This window comes from Rutidosis leptorrhynchoides, chromosome 7 (assembly GCF_046630445.1).
Source record: "Rutidosis leptorrhynchoides isolate AG116_Rl617_1_P2 chromosome 7, CSIRO_AGI_Rlap_v1, whole genome shotgun sequence".
Lineage (NCBI taxonomy): Eukaryota > Viridiplantae > Streptophyta > Magnoliopsida > Asterales > Asteraceae > Rutidosis > Rutidosis leptorrhynchoides.
In genome coordinates, this window is record NC_092339.1 from 51,342,865 (window position 1) to 51,359,765 (window position 16,901).

At 35.1% G+C, this 16,901-nt stretch overlaps 1 protein-coding gene across 1 annotated transcript; it reads right to left on the reverse strand.

Annotated features, from left to right (window-relative positions):
* Nucleotides 1–1,059: 1,059 nt before the first annotated feature.
* LOC139859207 (class V chitinase CHIT5a-like) lies at nt 1,060–2,298 on the reverse strand. Its single transcript, XM_071848002.1, has one exon. It carries the CDS (start codon nt 2,296–2,298, stop codon nt 1,060–1,062), a length of 1,239 nt encoding a protein of 412 aa, XP_071704103.1.
* Between the last annotated feature and the right edge of the window lie 14,603 nt (nt 2,299–16,901).

Sequence of the window (16,901 nt, forward strand, 5' to 3'; positions counted from 1 at the left end):
AATTGCATTTGGTTTGAGAGGTTGTGAAGGTGACAGGGTGATTTTAAGTGAGGTGTTTAAGAGGATTTTTATGTTTGTGCATCTGGTGTTTGAAGAAGGGTTTATTAGTTTGAAGGATTATGAAGTTTTCTGTGAAGCCTTTAATTTGAGAAAGAAAGAAAGAAGGGTCAAGAGGATAGTTGATACATATGCTGTTCCTGAACATATGGAGTTTATAGATGATTTTTATGTTGAGTATTTGGATGCATTGCTGGTTAAAACTTCTAATGGAAGGAGAATGTTGATTAGAGTGGATCAGTTTGAGGATGCTAATATTGAGCTGCTATTAAGTTTGATGACAAGGTGTGAATCTCTGCAGACCTTACCTTTTCGAAGAAAGTTGTTGATGCACTTGTACAGCAAGATCAGTATGATGAAGAAGATCTCACACATGAAGCATAAGTGCAAGCTGATTGAAAGAGAGGTCAAGAAGTTGATGGGTTAGTAGCTTGAATTGTTTTGACATCATCAGATAGGGGGAGATTGTTGGGAAAGTTAATCTGATGAGTCAAAGTATTTTGCAGATTTTAGAGTCTGATGATGTTAGAGTCTGAGGAGCAGATGATGTTAGAGTCTGAAGTTTTCAAAAGTCAACTGCCGAATGATTTCTTGTTGATAAAGCCATTTGAAGATTCTGGAAGATCTCTTTTATATTTAGAAGATATATGATGATGCGTTTTTGTGTTTATCTTCCAGAATTAATCTCCTTAAGTTTAGCTTTGATCCTTGTATATCTTTTCCTATTTTGTAGAGTAGTTTGTTAAGAAACCAAATCTGGAAGATTTGGTTCTTCTTGTATAAATACACGTTTATGTTTGCAGTTTTTAAATATATATCAAAAACACGATTGTGCTTAATATATTATTGGTTTTCTTCTAATTCGTGTTCTCTTAATTTTCTGCACTTTAATTCCTATTGTTTGTGTGAAATTAAGAGTCTGGTGTTCATAGTTGAATTACTGTGAACTAATAAGTTTTGATTATTTTGTATAACAAAACATACATATGTAATTATGTATGATTAGAGGATTAAAACAAAATACACACATAAAAAGAAAGAAACTAAAATTGAAAAGGTGGTTGCAAAAGTATTGCCAGAGTTATTATCAACACTTTTTTTGGTTAACCATGCTTCTGAAGCTGTACTTGAAATAGCCCATTCCAAATCTTGTCCTATGGCCCAAAAGAAGTACCCACCCAAGGCTCGATCCTGAGCATAATGGACCTTGGATCTAATCGATTCAATATCGTCAAATGACATCCATGATTCTCCTGCATAAGAATAGTATGAGACCCTTGTGTTATCCAACACAACTGTTGCGTTGTTCTTCTTATTGAAATCAACAATTTCAGAATAGACCAATTTGCCACTTCCAGGGCCCGCACTTGTGGTTGGCGCTCCAATCGTATTGACATTTGGGTCCTTGAGTGACCATGTTGGGCCGTAGAGTGGTAGGCCTAATACGATCTTTTTGGTAGGAACACCCGCATGAATCCAAGACCCGATTCCAAAATCTGTACTAAGATCAGTGTTTGGGTCGTATAAAGCAGAATTCAATCCTGTGAAATTATTCCAAGTGCCATGATAATCAAAACACATTGGACTAATCCAGTCAACGTATTGACTTATCACTTGGGATGGGTATGATCGTGGTCCACTGTCATATAAAATGTCGGATGCATAATAAACAGCCGAAGTCAAAATGAGTCGAGCCCTATTAGTCACATTCGCCTCTTGTTCAAGCGCAAGACGCCATTCATATAACAACAAACCTAAGTTTGCCATATCAGAATTGTTCGATGGATACTCCCAATCAAGATCAACACCGTCAAAATTGTATTCTCGTGCTACTTTTATAGTTGAATTTATAAAAGTAGCACGAGAATACTCTTGACTTGCCATTTCAGAGAAAATATTGGGTAAATCACCACCCCCGCCACCACCAATGGACAACACGGTTTTAACAGGCGGATTCCAACTACTTTTCGCATTTTCAAATTCAAGTAAATTGTCTACATCATCCGATGTAATGTCAAGTGTGTAATTGGTAGCGGATGGCAGAACAAATGCGTAGTAAATGTGCGAGAAATATGATGTGTTGATGGAAGAGGAAGGATATCCCGTGAACGAAGGCCAATACGCTGCTCTAACACCTTGATCAGATACCGAATCATAAGATTGTGACCCGAGTGTGAAAATACTTGAGGGAAAATTCAAGATTGTTAAGAAGAAAAGGAATGTGATTCTTTGGGTAGCCATACTTTATCTCTTGTTTTGTGACAAATTAAATGAGAATATTAATTAGTTATCTATATGTAGAGTTGGTGATAACGTTTTTGTTGTTTTTATCTATAATCAACATTTTGAAAAGGACAAAAACAGAGAATCCAAGAGAAGAAGACAATGGCTTCATGTATGTGTACTCCAACTGGGTTCAAGAATTAGTAAACAAAGGTTGAGGACGTGCAATCTATTGCAAACTTATATATAACAAATCAGAAGCATGTCAACTAATGACAAATGGAAATGGTTGATGGTAAGGTTATTTACTATCTGCAGTCAATTGGCCTTTTTTTTTTTTCTTATTCAATTTGAAAAGTCACATTTTTTGTACTAATCTTCGTCACATCCAGTTCTATATATAAAAAGCAGAGTAATTATTTTATTCTTAAGGCTTAAATCTCCAACGTCACCATTACCATTTAGTGATCTCACTTTTTAGGTTATATATATAAAAATGTCAAAATGTCAAAATGTCAATAGATTGTACACGCACTTCTCATTAATATAAATGGTATTGATTCAGATATAAAATAAGCTATCATAAAAATTACGGAGTAAACATAGTAGACATAAAAGTTTAATACTAATAAAAGTAATTAACAAACAATAAATTCTCATAGAAAATGCATCAAAGTGTATTTTTCACAAATAGTTGTTATCGCATTATACTTAAACTATTCGTCTATTCTTTCAATAAAACGACAAGTTGTTGAAACTCTTTCTAGTCATGCTCTTTGACATATCATTATCGATAGTTTCAGTTTCAGTCAATTACTTTATAACTCATAATTAAAATAATAAATGGTCATTGAAGGCATATACATGACAACTTAAAACATACTGCATCGTCAATTGACGAAATTTGCTCATATCTAAGGGTGTAAATGAGCTGAGCCTAAACAAGCTCGAGCCCGAGTATAAACTTATTTTGAATCTCGGTTAGTAAACAAGCCCGAACTCGAACTTCATATCTCAACTACGAACAAGTTCACGAGCCTTGTTGGAGCCGTTTGGATCTTCGGATCGATGTTCTAGCGAATCGTTGACTTCCGGGTACCGATTGAGTCGAACCGGATCGTGTAGATCGGATTAGATCGATGCCTAGAGTCGTTATTCGACTTGGTTGGGTTTTGGGACTGATCTTGATGGAGAGAAACGGCAGGAACGATTAGGGCTGTCTTGGAAGATTAGCCTCAAATGATAAACGTTAAACTCTATTTATACTCATTTGGGCCTTTATCGAACTTGAGCCTTTTATGCACCAACATACTCCCCCTAGGACCTAGTTCGATCAACATTCCTTCTTAACTCGGACTTGTACACCATCATCCTCCCTTGAGGATCAACATACTCCCCCTTTGATGAGGCATTACATTCAGCTTCACTTGAATTCCCTTATGCACCAATAAACTCCCTTATACGGTACATGTCTTCTCTCTTCATCAATAACCTTGTTATTTTCCAGTGATAATTGCAAGTCGATACAATTATCAGGAAATACAACTTGTTGAACCTTTGAACAAAATCGCTTAATACTCAGCAATCTTCATAGTTCACCAGTCATCAGATTAACCCTAACTTATGACTATTGTGACTTCAGGTTCTTCAATATCTTCAAATCTTCATATACGCATCGAAATTTTAAGATTTGACATTGTTTGGCCCACAAATAATCAGACGAATCTGATTACCCCACAGTAACTTCTATTTCCTTTTAAAGCTTCATAACCTGCACATGTAAACATCACAAAGTACAATGACATATATAATCATGAGCACGTTAGGTATAATCAATCTCTCGTTTCTTTACAACGTAAACATTATAAACATTATAAACATTGAGACGATTAATTAAACAACTTTATTCCTTTCTTTCACGTACGCCATTCCTTCACTTCATCAAAACTCCAGAAGCTCCAACTTTAACTTCTTCTTGCAGTTAACATGGTCCGTACGTATATCAACTTTGAAAAATGTTGGTCATATAAAACATTTAGTTCAAACACACACTGGTGTAACCATTTTGACATAACATTCAAAACAAAATGTTTAAACATTTTTAAAACACTTTAACTTTTCAAACAAACCTTTAGCTACAGTGTCATAACCCGTCCTTAACCATAAGAACGTGTTAGATAACGTATGATTTCATTGCGAGGTATTGACCTCTATATGCGACATTTTTTTAAAGAAAAACTGCATATATTATACATTACAAACCATGATCCTTATTTTTGATACAAGCTTTGGACAAAATAAAGATGATTATCGTTTAGCGATAATCTTCGACTTACAAACTTTACAAATGATAATAACAACCCGATTTCTAGCATATTTTACAACACAAGTTCTTGGATATGCAGTCTTATTTTTGACACAAATATGCGTACGCAAGATCCTGCTTAGATTCAACATGATGCAGCGGAAGCTTCTAATTATCACCTGAGAATAGACATGTTTAAAACGTCAACATAAAGTTGGTGAGATATAGGTTTAATGCCGGCAGCGATATAAATATAGACCACAAGATTTCATATATAAACATTTTAATAAAAATATTCTAAGTGGTTGAGCACTTGGTAACCATACTTAACATTTAATCACGTCGCATATTCCCTTTATTATGAAATCTTACTACACCGTACCAAGTGTAGTCACGAAACGAAGTACTGTGCAACCGTTGAATACTGGTCGTCCAGTCCGGTTGGGGTTGTCAGGCCCGATAGATCTATTAACAGGATTCGCGTTTACAATACCGCTGTAAATAACAGTTACCAAGCTACAGGGAAGTATGCCAGTGGTACAACTCAACGTATAATATATTTTTCAGTTACTTGTGTCCATATCGTAAAACATAAAATACATGTATTCTCATCCCGAAATATTTAGAGTTTAAAAGTGGGACTATATACTCACTGTTGTCTTGAAGATATATATAATTTGACTTGGTCTCCGGTTGATATCACGAACCTATCCATATATAATATATTAATACATTTTCTTTTTAAACAAACGTCACATATATATACTTGTTATACTTTTAATACTTTGAATAATTCCTTAGTCCGTAGTTAGCAGTTCGTTGTTAGTAATTCAATTTTAATGGTTCATTTTTAGATGTTTAATATACCCGCAATGAAATAAATAAAACCCCCTAACGAAATAAATAAAACTCCATCGTATATGTATTGGTCGAGATTAATCTTGACCCACGGTACCGGTGTTGTCAAATGACGTGTTGCGTACATAAAGTACCGGTGTTGTCAAATGACGTGTTGCGTACAAACATGGGATCTTATGATTAATCTTCTCGTGTTGTTTGCGGGTGATCCTGAACCATATAAAATTGAATTATAAGTACATATATATAAAATATCATGTTATCTTAGAAATATGTGATTTTATTTAATTTTTCCCAATTAATCCCGAAGTTAAACAAGTCTTAGATATCCGATCTCGTTTTGGTCATAGTTTCTTCGTTACAACTCCGTTTTCGTTGATTCAACTTGTCACTTCCTTGGATCGAGTCCCTCTTTAAGACTATGAACTGTAAATACCTTAGTTTGTATTCGAAATCACAGGTCATAGGTCAAACTTTAGTGAAGCTTATGAAGTTAATCATTTTCCATCATGTAAACAACCTTAAATGATTATTTTTCTAAAAATACTTATACTTTGAGTTAAATCATGAAATTTTTATGTGTTATCATATTCATAGTAAAAATCATTTTTCCAGAAAATAAACCTCCAATTCAAAGTTTAAGATGGTTTTTAATTATCCAACCCAAAACAGCCCCCGGTTGCACTCCGACGTCGTAAATTCAGTTTTTAAGGTGTTCTTTGAAAAACCAAGTTATACCTTGTTAAATTAGCATATATTTATGATATATTACAGGTCTTGAAGTATTTTAAAAGTTAAGTTAGAAGGATTTATTTAGTTTGCAAACAAGTTTGAAAACATTCAAACTATGTTCTTGTTGTTAAAATTTTATACCACAAAATAAGATAGCTATATATATATGAATCGAATAAGGTTATGAACATAGATTCTACCTCAAGTTCCTTGGACAAGGTTGCTGTAAAAGAGGAGTAAAAAGCTAGAACCAAAAGGGTGATGGAATTGGATGAAAGATTGGAAGTAAGTTTGTGTTCTTGGAAGGATTTCTTGAAGTGTTTTTGTATGGTTTTCTTATGATGATTAAGTAAGGTTTTTGAAGCTAAATGATGGGGAAAATGCTTGGAGATGATCAAGTATGAAGTTAAGAGTATTTTGAGAGAGAAATGGAAGTGTAAGTATGAGAAAATGGGGTGAAGAAATGGTGTGCATGCATAAAAACGTTTTTAGGTTATAAAGGAAAAAAAAGATACCTAACTTTGTTTTCTTGCTAAATAATTCATGCTACTTGACAAATGGTTGGTTCCACATGTTTCTTAATCATTTAAGGCTGCTAAGGAGCAGATTTTTATTGGTATATACCAATAGTAAATACATCTAGAAGCTGCGTATGATACGGGTACATATACTCTAGGTATACGTATAGAAATCTTTGAGGAAACGGAACGAGGATTCAAATATAGCTATCTTTTGTAAATATACTTATATTGTTTTATGTATGTAAGCCCTTTAAAAGTGATAAAATACATATCTATACGATGCATGTATAAGTAATATAGGTTATAAGTATTTACGTCGAAAAACATTACGTATAGTTATCGTTTTGAAAACTTAAGTTAGTAGTTTTAAAATATACTTATAACTTATTGTTATTAATACAAAATGAGATATTAAAACATTCTTAGATCATGTTAAATATGTATATATACATATATATACACAAACGTATAATTATCATATGTTATATAGTTCGTGATATCATCGGTCAAACTAGACGGTCAAACGTTGTGTAAACTCTTTTCGGAAATATAAATCTCGACAATTTGGATTGCTTATCATGTTGGTAAGGTTTAATTTATGTAAATATTAATCTTATAAGTATAGAACGATCGAAAAAGTGCGGGTCGTTACATTACCTCCCCGTTAAATAAATTTCGTCCCGAAATTTTAAAATTGTACCTATTTTGCGTCATCGAGAAACAAGTGTGGATACTTTTGTTTCATCTGATCCTCTCGTTCCCAAGTAAACTCAGGACCTCTTCGAGCATTCCAACGAACCTTAACGATCGGTATGTTGCTCTGCTTGAGCTGTTTAACTTCACGGTCCATGATTTCGATTGGTTCTTCGATGAATTGTAGTTTCTCATCGACATGGATTTCTTCAAGAGGAATGGTGAGATCTTCCTTTGCAAGACACTTCTTAAGGTTCGAGACGTGAAAGGTATTATGTACTCCGGCGAGTTGTTGCGGTAACTCGAGTCGATAAGCTACCGGTCCAATGCGTTCAATAATCTTGAACGGGCCTACGTACCTTGGGTTCAGTTTACCCCTTTTGCCGAAACGTATTACACCTTTCCATGGTGACACTTTTAACATAACCATGTCACCGATCTGAAACTCTAATGGTTTCCTTCGAACATCGGCGTAGCTCTTTTGGCGACTACGGGCTGTTTTCAATCTCTCCTTGATTTGTACAATCTTCTCAGTCGTTTCGTGTATGATCTCGGGACCCGTTAATTGTCGATCTCCTACTTCATTCCAACAGATAGGAGATCTACACTTCCTTCCATACAATGCTTCGAATGGCGCAGCTCCAATGCTCGCATGATAACTATTATTATACGAGAATTCTGCTAACGGTAGATATTTATCCCATCCGTTTCCAAAATCGATCACACATGCCCTGAGCATGTCTTCAAGAGTCTGAATTGTTCTTTCACTCTGCCCGTCGGTTTGCGGATGATATGCGGTACTCATATCCAAACGAGTTCCTAGTGCCTCCTGTAGTGATTGCCAGAACTTTGAGGTAAATCTACTATCACGATCAGATATAATGGAAATAGGTATTCCATGCCTTGAAACTATTTCCTTTATATATAATCGTAATAATTTCTCCATTCTATCCGTTTCCTTTATAGGCAAGAAATGTGCAGATTTGGTAAGACGATCAACAATTACCCAAATAGTGTCGTATCCCCAGGCAGTCTTTGGTAACTTCGTGATGAAATCCATGGTAATACCGTCCCATTTCCATTCTGGGATTTCTGGTTGTTGAAGTAATCCTGACGGCTTTTGGTGTTCTGCTTTGACTTTGGAACAAGTTAAACACTCCCCAACATATGTTGCAACGTCTGTCTTTAAATTAGGCCACCAATAATGCGTCTTAAGATCTTGATACATCTTTCCAACTCCAGGATGTATCGAGTATCTTGTCTTATGTGCCTCATTCAATATCAACTTCCTTAATCCACCCAACTTCGGTACCCAAATACGGTTTGCAAAATATCGAATTCCGTCTTCCCGTATAACGAGTTGCTTCTCATACTTCTTCATTATTTCATTTCTTATGTTTTCTTTAGTAAGTGCTTCTCGTTGAACTTCTTTGATTTGTGAGTTAAGATTCATGCGAATTTTTATGTTCATCGCTCGTACTCGAATTGGTTCTCGTTCCTTTCTGCTTAGAGCATCGGCCACCACGTTCGCCTTCCCGGGATGATAACGAATTTCACAATCATAGTCGTTTATCAGCTCGACCCACCTACGTTGCCTCATGTTCAGCTGTTTTTGATCGAAAATATGTTGAAGGCTTTTATGATCAGTAAACACAGTGCATTTAACCCCATACAAGTAGTGTCTCCATATCTTCAATGCAAACACGACTGCTCCCAGTTCTAGATCATGCGTCGTATAATTCCGCTCGTGAATCTTTAATTGTCGGGATGCGTATGCAATAACTTTCTTCCGTTGCATAAGAACGCAACCAAAACCTTGTCGCGAAGCGTCACAATATATTTCAAAATCATCGTTCCCTTCTGGTAACGATAAAATAGGCGCCGTAGTCAACTTCTTTTTCAGTAATTGAAATGCACTCTCCTGCTCAGAAGTCCATTCATATTTCTTCCCTTTTTGCGTTAACGCTGTCAACGGCTTAGCTATTCGGGAAAAATCTTGAATAAACCTTCTATAATAACCGGCTAAACCCAAAAATTGGCGTATCTGCATTGGTGTCTTAGGAGTCTCCCATTTTTCAATGGCTTCAATTTTTGCTGGATCAACCTGAATTCCTTTGCTACTAACAACGTGGCCAAAAAATTGCACTTCTTTCAACCAGAAAGCACATTTAGAAAATTTAGCATATAGCTGTTCTTTTCTCAACAACTCTAATATCAACCTTAAATGCTGCTCATGCTCTTGCTCACTCTTGGAATAGATAAGAATATCATCAATGAAAACGATAACAAACTTATCTAAATATGGACTACAAACTCGATTCATGAGGTCCATGAATACAGCTGGCGCATTCGTCAATCCAAACGGCATGACCAAAAATTCGTAATGACCGTAGCGTGTCCGAAAAGCAGTTTTCGGTATATCTTCTTCTTTGACACGTAATTGATGATAGCCCGATCTTAGGTCAATTTTCGAGTACACACATGATCCTTGGAGTTGATCAAATAAGTCGTCAATTCTCGGTAGTGGATACCGATTCTTGATAGTTAACTTATTTAATTCACGATAATCTATACACATTCGGAAAGATCCGTCTTTCTTCTTGACGAATAAAATTGGAGCTCCCCACGGTGAAGTACTTGGTCGTATGAATCCACGATCCAGTAATTCTTTTAACTGACTCTGAAGTTCTTTTAACTCGGACGGTGCAAGTCTATATGGAGCACGGGCAACCGGTGCAGCTCCTGGTACAAGATCTATTTGAAATTCTACAGATCTAAATGGAGGTAATCCCGGCAACTCTTCCGGAAATACTTCAGGAAAATCTCTTGCCACAGGCACGTCATTGATGCACTTCTCTTTTTCTTTCTTTTCGACTTTATTAACATGTGCTAAGATAGCATAGCACCCTTTCTTCAAGCACTTTTGAGCTTTCAAATAACTAATGAGTTTTAGCTTTGATTTACCCTTCTCTCCATAAATCATTACTGGCGTTTTATCCTTACGAGGAATGCGAATTGCCTTCTTGGCGCACACAACTTCAGCTCCTATTTTGGACATCCAGTCCATGCCGATTATTACATCAAAACTTCCTAATTCTACGGGTATCAAATCAATCTTAAATGTTTCTCCGGCTAAATTTATTTTACAATCACGGCAAATTTTATCGGCTTTAATTAGTTTACCATTAGCTAACTCAATCATGTACTTAGCATCTAGAGGTAATGATGAACAATTCAATTTAGCGTGAAAGTCTCTACACACGTAACTTCTATCAGCACCAGTATCAAATATAATAGATGCGGATAAGTTATTAATGGTAAACGTACCCGTAACAAGCTCCGGGTCTTCACACGCCTCTCTAGCATTAATAACAAATGCTCTTCCACGTGCAGATCCATTATTCTTCTCTGGATTCGGACACTGGCTCTTATAGTGACCTTGTTTTCCACACCCATAACAAGTAATGGTAGCCAAAGCAGTTCTATTTGCATTGGTGGCAGGAGTCTTGGTACCATTTGTATTTGTAACGAGAGCCCTACAATCTTCAGCAAGATGACCCTTTCGATTACATTTGTTGCATACCACATTACAGTAGCCAGAGTGATGTTTGTGGCATCGGTTGCATAAAGGATTTTGTCCTTTGTAACCAAAGCTTGAACCACTACCTGCACCTTGTATGGTTTCTTGTTTCTTAAAAGATTGTTGTTGGTTACCTCGATCATAATTTCCATTTCACTTTCTTTTGTTACCTGATACCTTCACATCAGTATTGGATGCTTTCTTATCCATGATGACCTGATCCATTAGCTCGTTTGCCATGGTTATAGCTTCATGAATTGTCTTAGGTTTCGATGCTGTAACGTTTGCCTTGACCTTTTTGGGCAAACCATCTTTGTACATTTCAATCTTCCGTTCTTCGGTTGGAACCAATTCAGGACATAGCAAAACTAATTCCATGAATCGCTGATTGTAGTTGGTGATTTCAGTACCAACAACCTTCAGGCTTCGTAATTCATCTTCCAACTTCCTAACCTCGTTCCTTGGACAATACTCGTTGATTAACATTGTTTTGAATTCTTCCCAAGGAGTATCATAAGCTACATCTCCTCCTACAGCCTTCACATAATTTTTCCACCACGTGAGTGCACTATCTTGTAAAGTGCACGATGCATACTTGGTCATGTCCTTTTCAACACAACCACTTATTTTAAACACAGTCTCCATCTTTTCTATCCACCGGGTTAAACCGATCGGTCCTTCTGTTCCACTGAATGATGAGGGCTTGCAAGCTTGAAAAGTTTTGTAAGTGCACCCCACATGAGGATTTGGGTTAACTGCAGCACCTCTTGCAGCCTCGACCCATAACATTCTGTCGTTCACTCGCTGATTGATGAGTTCCTGGATTTCTTGTTCCGTCATTCGGTTCAATCGCGCCATATTCTTCTATAAGAATGAAAAGAAAATAATTATTCACATGGAATATTATAGATGTAGTGTATATTTACAGTACATTATAGCTTATTAATAATATGAACCAGGTATTATTATAAAAGCCTTTTCTTCTTATTAGCGTTTTATAATTATATCTAGGGTAGTACCTACCCGTTAATGTCCATACTTAATAGCTTAGTACAGAATCAATTACTACCATCTAAGTAATACTTAACCATGGAAAATTATTGCATTTCACACTTCACTATTTTACATATGCTTATCTTACATCGAACATTAATCAAACCACACTAATAATATTATACAAAACATTATATGATCCCATGGTTTAATACGGCAGCGCATCGTTTGGTCTATTTTCTAGGACGTTTAGGTTCAAAGAATCGCTTAACGCTTATCCTGGCTGTCTGCCTATATTTTGGCTGTGGGGCTGAAGAACTGGATGCCGGGATAGAACGAATAGGAATAGCGGGAATAGGGGTGGTAGTGTCTAGTGGAGTTGGTGCCACATCATCCTTACTAAACTCGGGATTTGAATTTTCTAATTCATTAGCCTTTCGTTTCTTTCCTAGTTCGAACTCGTCTTTTGTAATTTCCTGTATTTCTTCCTCGGGTTCAATTTCCTCCTCGGGTTCACTTTCCTCCTCGGGTTCACTTTTCTCCTCGGGTTCACTTTCCTCCTCGGGTTCACTTTCCGGGTTCTCTATAGTCGGTTCATCCGGAATTTGTGAGTCTTCCCCAAAGATATTATTTTCGTCATCGGATAGGTTAATGACTGGAACACCATCTGAAGATTCTGGTTCGGAGTCGCTGAACGTGATGATAAGTTTTGAGCCCGACATCTATCACACAACAACTAACCCATTAGTACTACATAATATTTACATATAAATTTTAACCAACAATGATAAGCAATGGTTTTTAAATCAAACCCGGTCAAAGTCCAGACTTACTAATGTATCCTAACGACTTATCAGTTAGACACACTAATGCAAACCTGGTTCGCTAAGACCACCGCTCTGATACCACATGTCATAACCCGTCCTTAACCATAAGAACGTGTTAGATAACGTATGATTTCATTGCGAGGTATTGACCTCTATATGCGACATTTTTTTAAAGAAAAACTGCATATATTATACATTACAAACCATGATCCTTATTTTTGATACAAGCTTTGGACAAAATAAAGATGATTATCGTTTAGCGATAATCTTCGACTTACAAACTTTACAAATGATAATAACAACCCGATTTCTAGCATATTTTACAACACAAGTTCTTGGATATGCAGTCTTATTTTTGACACAAATATGCGTACGCAAGATCCTGCTTAGATTCAACATGATGCAGCGGAAGCTTCTAATTATCACCTGAGAATAGACATGTTTAAAACATCAACATAAAGTTGGTGAGATATAGGTTTAATGCCGGCAGCGATATAAATATAGACCACAAGATTTCATATATAAACATTTTAATAAAAATATTCTAAGTGGTTGAGCACTTGGTAACCATACTTAACATTTAATCACGTCGCATATTCCCTTTATTATGAAATCTTACTACACCGTACCAAGTGTAGTCACGAAACGAAGTACTGTGCAACCGTTGAATACTGGTCGTCCAGTCCGGTTGGGGTTGTCAGGCCCGATAGATCTATTAACAGGATTCGCGTTTACAATACCGCTGTAAATAACAGTTACCAAGCTACAGGGAAGTATGCCAGTGGTACAACTCAACGTAGAATATATTTTTTAGTTACTTGTGTCCATATCGTAAAACATAAAATACATGTATTCTCATCCCGAAATATTTAGAGTTTAAAAGTGGGACTATATACTCACTGTTGTCTTGAAGATATATATAATTTGACTTGGTCTCCGGTTGATATCACGAACCTATCCATATATAATATATTAATACCTTTTCTTTTTAAACAAACCTCACATATATATACTTGTTATACTTTTAATACTTTGAATAATTCCTTAGTCCGTAGTTAGCAGTTCGTTGTTAGTAATTCAATTTTAATGGTTCATTTTTAGATGTTTAATATACCCGCAATGAAATAAATAAAACCCCCTAACGAAATAAATAAAACCCCATCGTATATGTATTGGTCGAGATTAATCTTGACCCACGGTACCGGTGTTGTCAAATGACGTGTTGCGTACATAAAGTACCGGTGTTGTCAAATGACGTGTTGCGTACAAACATGGGATCTTATGATTAATCTTCTCGTGTTGTTTGCGGGTGATCCTGAACCATATAAAATTGAATTATAAGTACATATATATAAAATATCATGTTATCTTAGAAATATGTGATTTTATTTAATTTTTCCCAATTAATCCCGAAGTTAAACAAGTCTTAGATATCCGATCTCGTTTTGGTCATAGTTTCTTCGTTACAACTCCGTTTTCGTTGATTCAACTTGTCACTTCCTTGGATCGAGTCCCTCTTTAAGACTATGAACTGTAAATACCTTAGTTTGTATTCGAAATCACAGGTCATAGGTCAAACTTTAGTGAAGCTTATGAAGTTAATCATTTTCCATCATGTAAACAACCTTAAATGATTATTTTTCTAAAAATACTTATACTTTGAGTTAAATCATGAAATTTTTATGTGTTATCATATTCATAGTAAAAATCATTTTTCCAGAAAATAAACCTCCAATTCAAAGTTTAAGATGGTTTTTAATTATCCAACCCAAAACAGCCCCCGGTTGCACTCCGACGTCGTAAATTCAGTTTTTAAGGTGTTCTTTGAAAAACCAAGTTATACCTTGTTAAATTAGCATATATTTATGATATATTACAGGTCTTGAAGTATTTTAAAAGTAAAGTTAGAAGGATCTATTTAGTTTGCAAACAAGTTTGAAAACATTCAAACTATGTTCTTGTTGTTAAAATTTTATACCACAAAATAAGATAGCTATATATATATAAATCGAATAAGGTTATGAACATAGATTCTACCTCAAGTTCCTTGGACAAGGTTGCTGTAAAAGAGGAGTAAAAAGCTAGAACCAAAAGGGTGATGGAATTGGATGAAAGATTGGAAGTAAGTTTGTGTTCTTGGAAGGATTTCTTGAAGTGTTTTTGTATGGTTTTCTTATGATGATTAAGTAAGGTTTTTGAAGCTAAATGATGGGGAAAATGCTTGGAGATGATCAAGTATGAAGTTAAGAGTATTTTGAGAGAGAAATGGAAGTGTAAGTATGAGAAAATGGGGTGAAGAAATGGTGTGCATGCATAAAAACGTTTTTAGGTTATAAAGGAAAAAAAAGATACCTAACTTTGTTTTCTTGCTAAATAACTCATGCTACTTGACAAATGGTTGGTTCCACATGTTTCTTAATCATTTAAGGCTGCTAAGGAGCAGATTTTTATTGGTATATACCAATAGTAAATACATCTAGAAGCTGCGTATGATACGGGTACATATACTCTAGGTATACGTATAGAAATCTTTGAGGAAACGGAACGAGGATTCAAATATAGCTATCTTTTGTAAATATACTTATATTGTTTTATGTATGTAAGCCCTTTAAAAGTGATAAAATACATATCTATACGATGCATGTATAAGTAATATAGGTTATAAGTATTTACGTCGAAAAACATTACGTATAGTTATCGTTTTGAAAACTTAAGTTAGTAGTTTTAAAATATACTTATAACTTATTGTTATTAATACAAAATGAGATATTAAAACATTCTTAGATCATGTTAAATATGTATATATACATATATATACACAAACGTATAATTATCATATGTTATATAGTTCGTGATATCATCGGTCAAACTAGACGGTCAAACGTTGTGTAAACTCTTTTCGGAAATATAAATCTCGACAATTTGGATTGCTTATCATGTTGGTAAGGTTTAATTTATGTAAATATTAATCTTATAAGTATAGAACGATCGAAAAAGTGCGGGTCGTTACATACAGTCTGATACGTCAATTTGAAATCACATGAATAACCAGAAATTAAATAAGACACAAACTATTTTTGGATTTTCCAAAATTTATGCTAAAACACACCAAAAATCTTTTGTATTTTTCAGATGTAAATGCATGCAATTAAACTACATTAAATGCAAACTATATGCAAACAGAAAATTTATAACATGTATTTTAACAGAAACAAAATCACATATTTTTGTGAGATGTTGATATTAACATGGAATCAATACTAAACATAGTAGCCATTCATCATCGTTCAATTCTTAAGATTAAGTACCTACAGATTAAAAATCTGATTATAGATATCAAGTCACATCAAGCTTTCATATTCTCTCCTCATAGACATTTTGATGATCACGTTGATTAATTACTTTAACATATTGCTATGTAATCTGTAAATATATTTTAGCTTCTTGTCTTAATGGGTATATCCTATATCACAGGCACAAGGATGCTCGGCAGTTCAATGTAAACCCCTGGATCAACAATCCAAACCACGCGAGAGCGGCACACTATGAATGATTTGAGATTTGAGCACAAATCTTCTTTAATTATGGGAACTCTCCTCATTATCTTTCTTCTTGATTGATTTTGACTTGAACTCTTCATCTTTGAACATTTGAATATTGTTTTCATTTTGTTGAAACTTGACTTGAACTTTATGCAGATGCTCGTTGACTTCATAATTACTTTGGATGCTCAAATCATTCATATGTGTTCTCCCTTAAAGACAAGGAAAAACGTGATGGTAGGATATACTTTTAGACATTATTTTCGAAATATATTTACCTCTATGTAAGCTAACCTTTCTATATTTGGATTCAAGCATTACGAGCCGGTAGAATTTGATATACAATATCCGTACAAAACATTCTCACCTTGTATTGATCACTTGAATATCCCAATTAGTCGTCAGAATCAATGGTAGAGCAAATTTTGATTATTGCTTGGGGATATTCATCGCCAAATATGTCCAGTATAAATCTCAATAGGGAATACACTCACCTTCTGTTGATTTCCTGAACAATTATTTCTAGAATATGCACGTGTGATAATTAGGTGACTACCATTCAACCGCTGT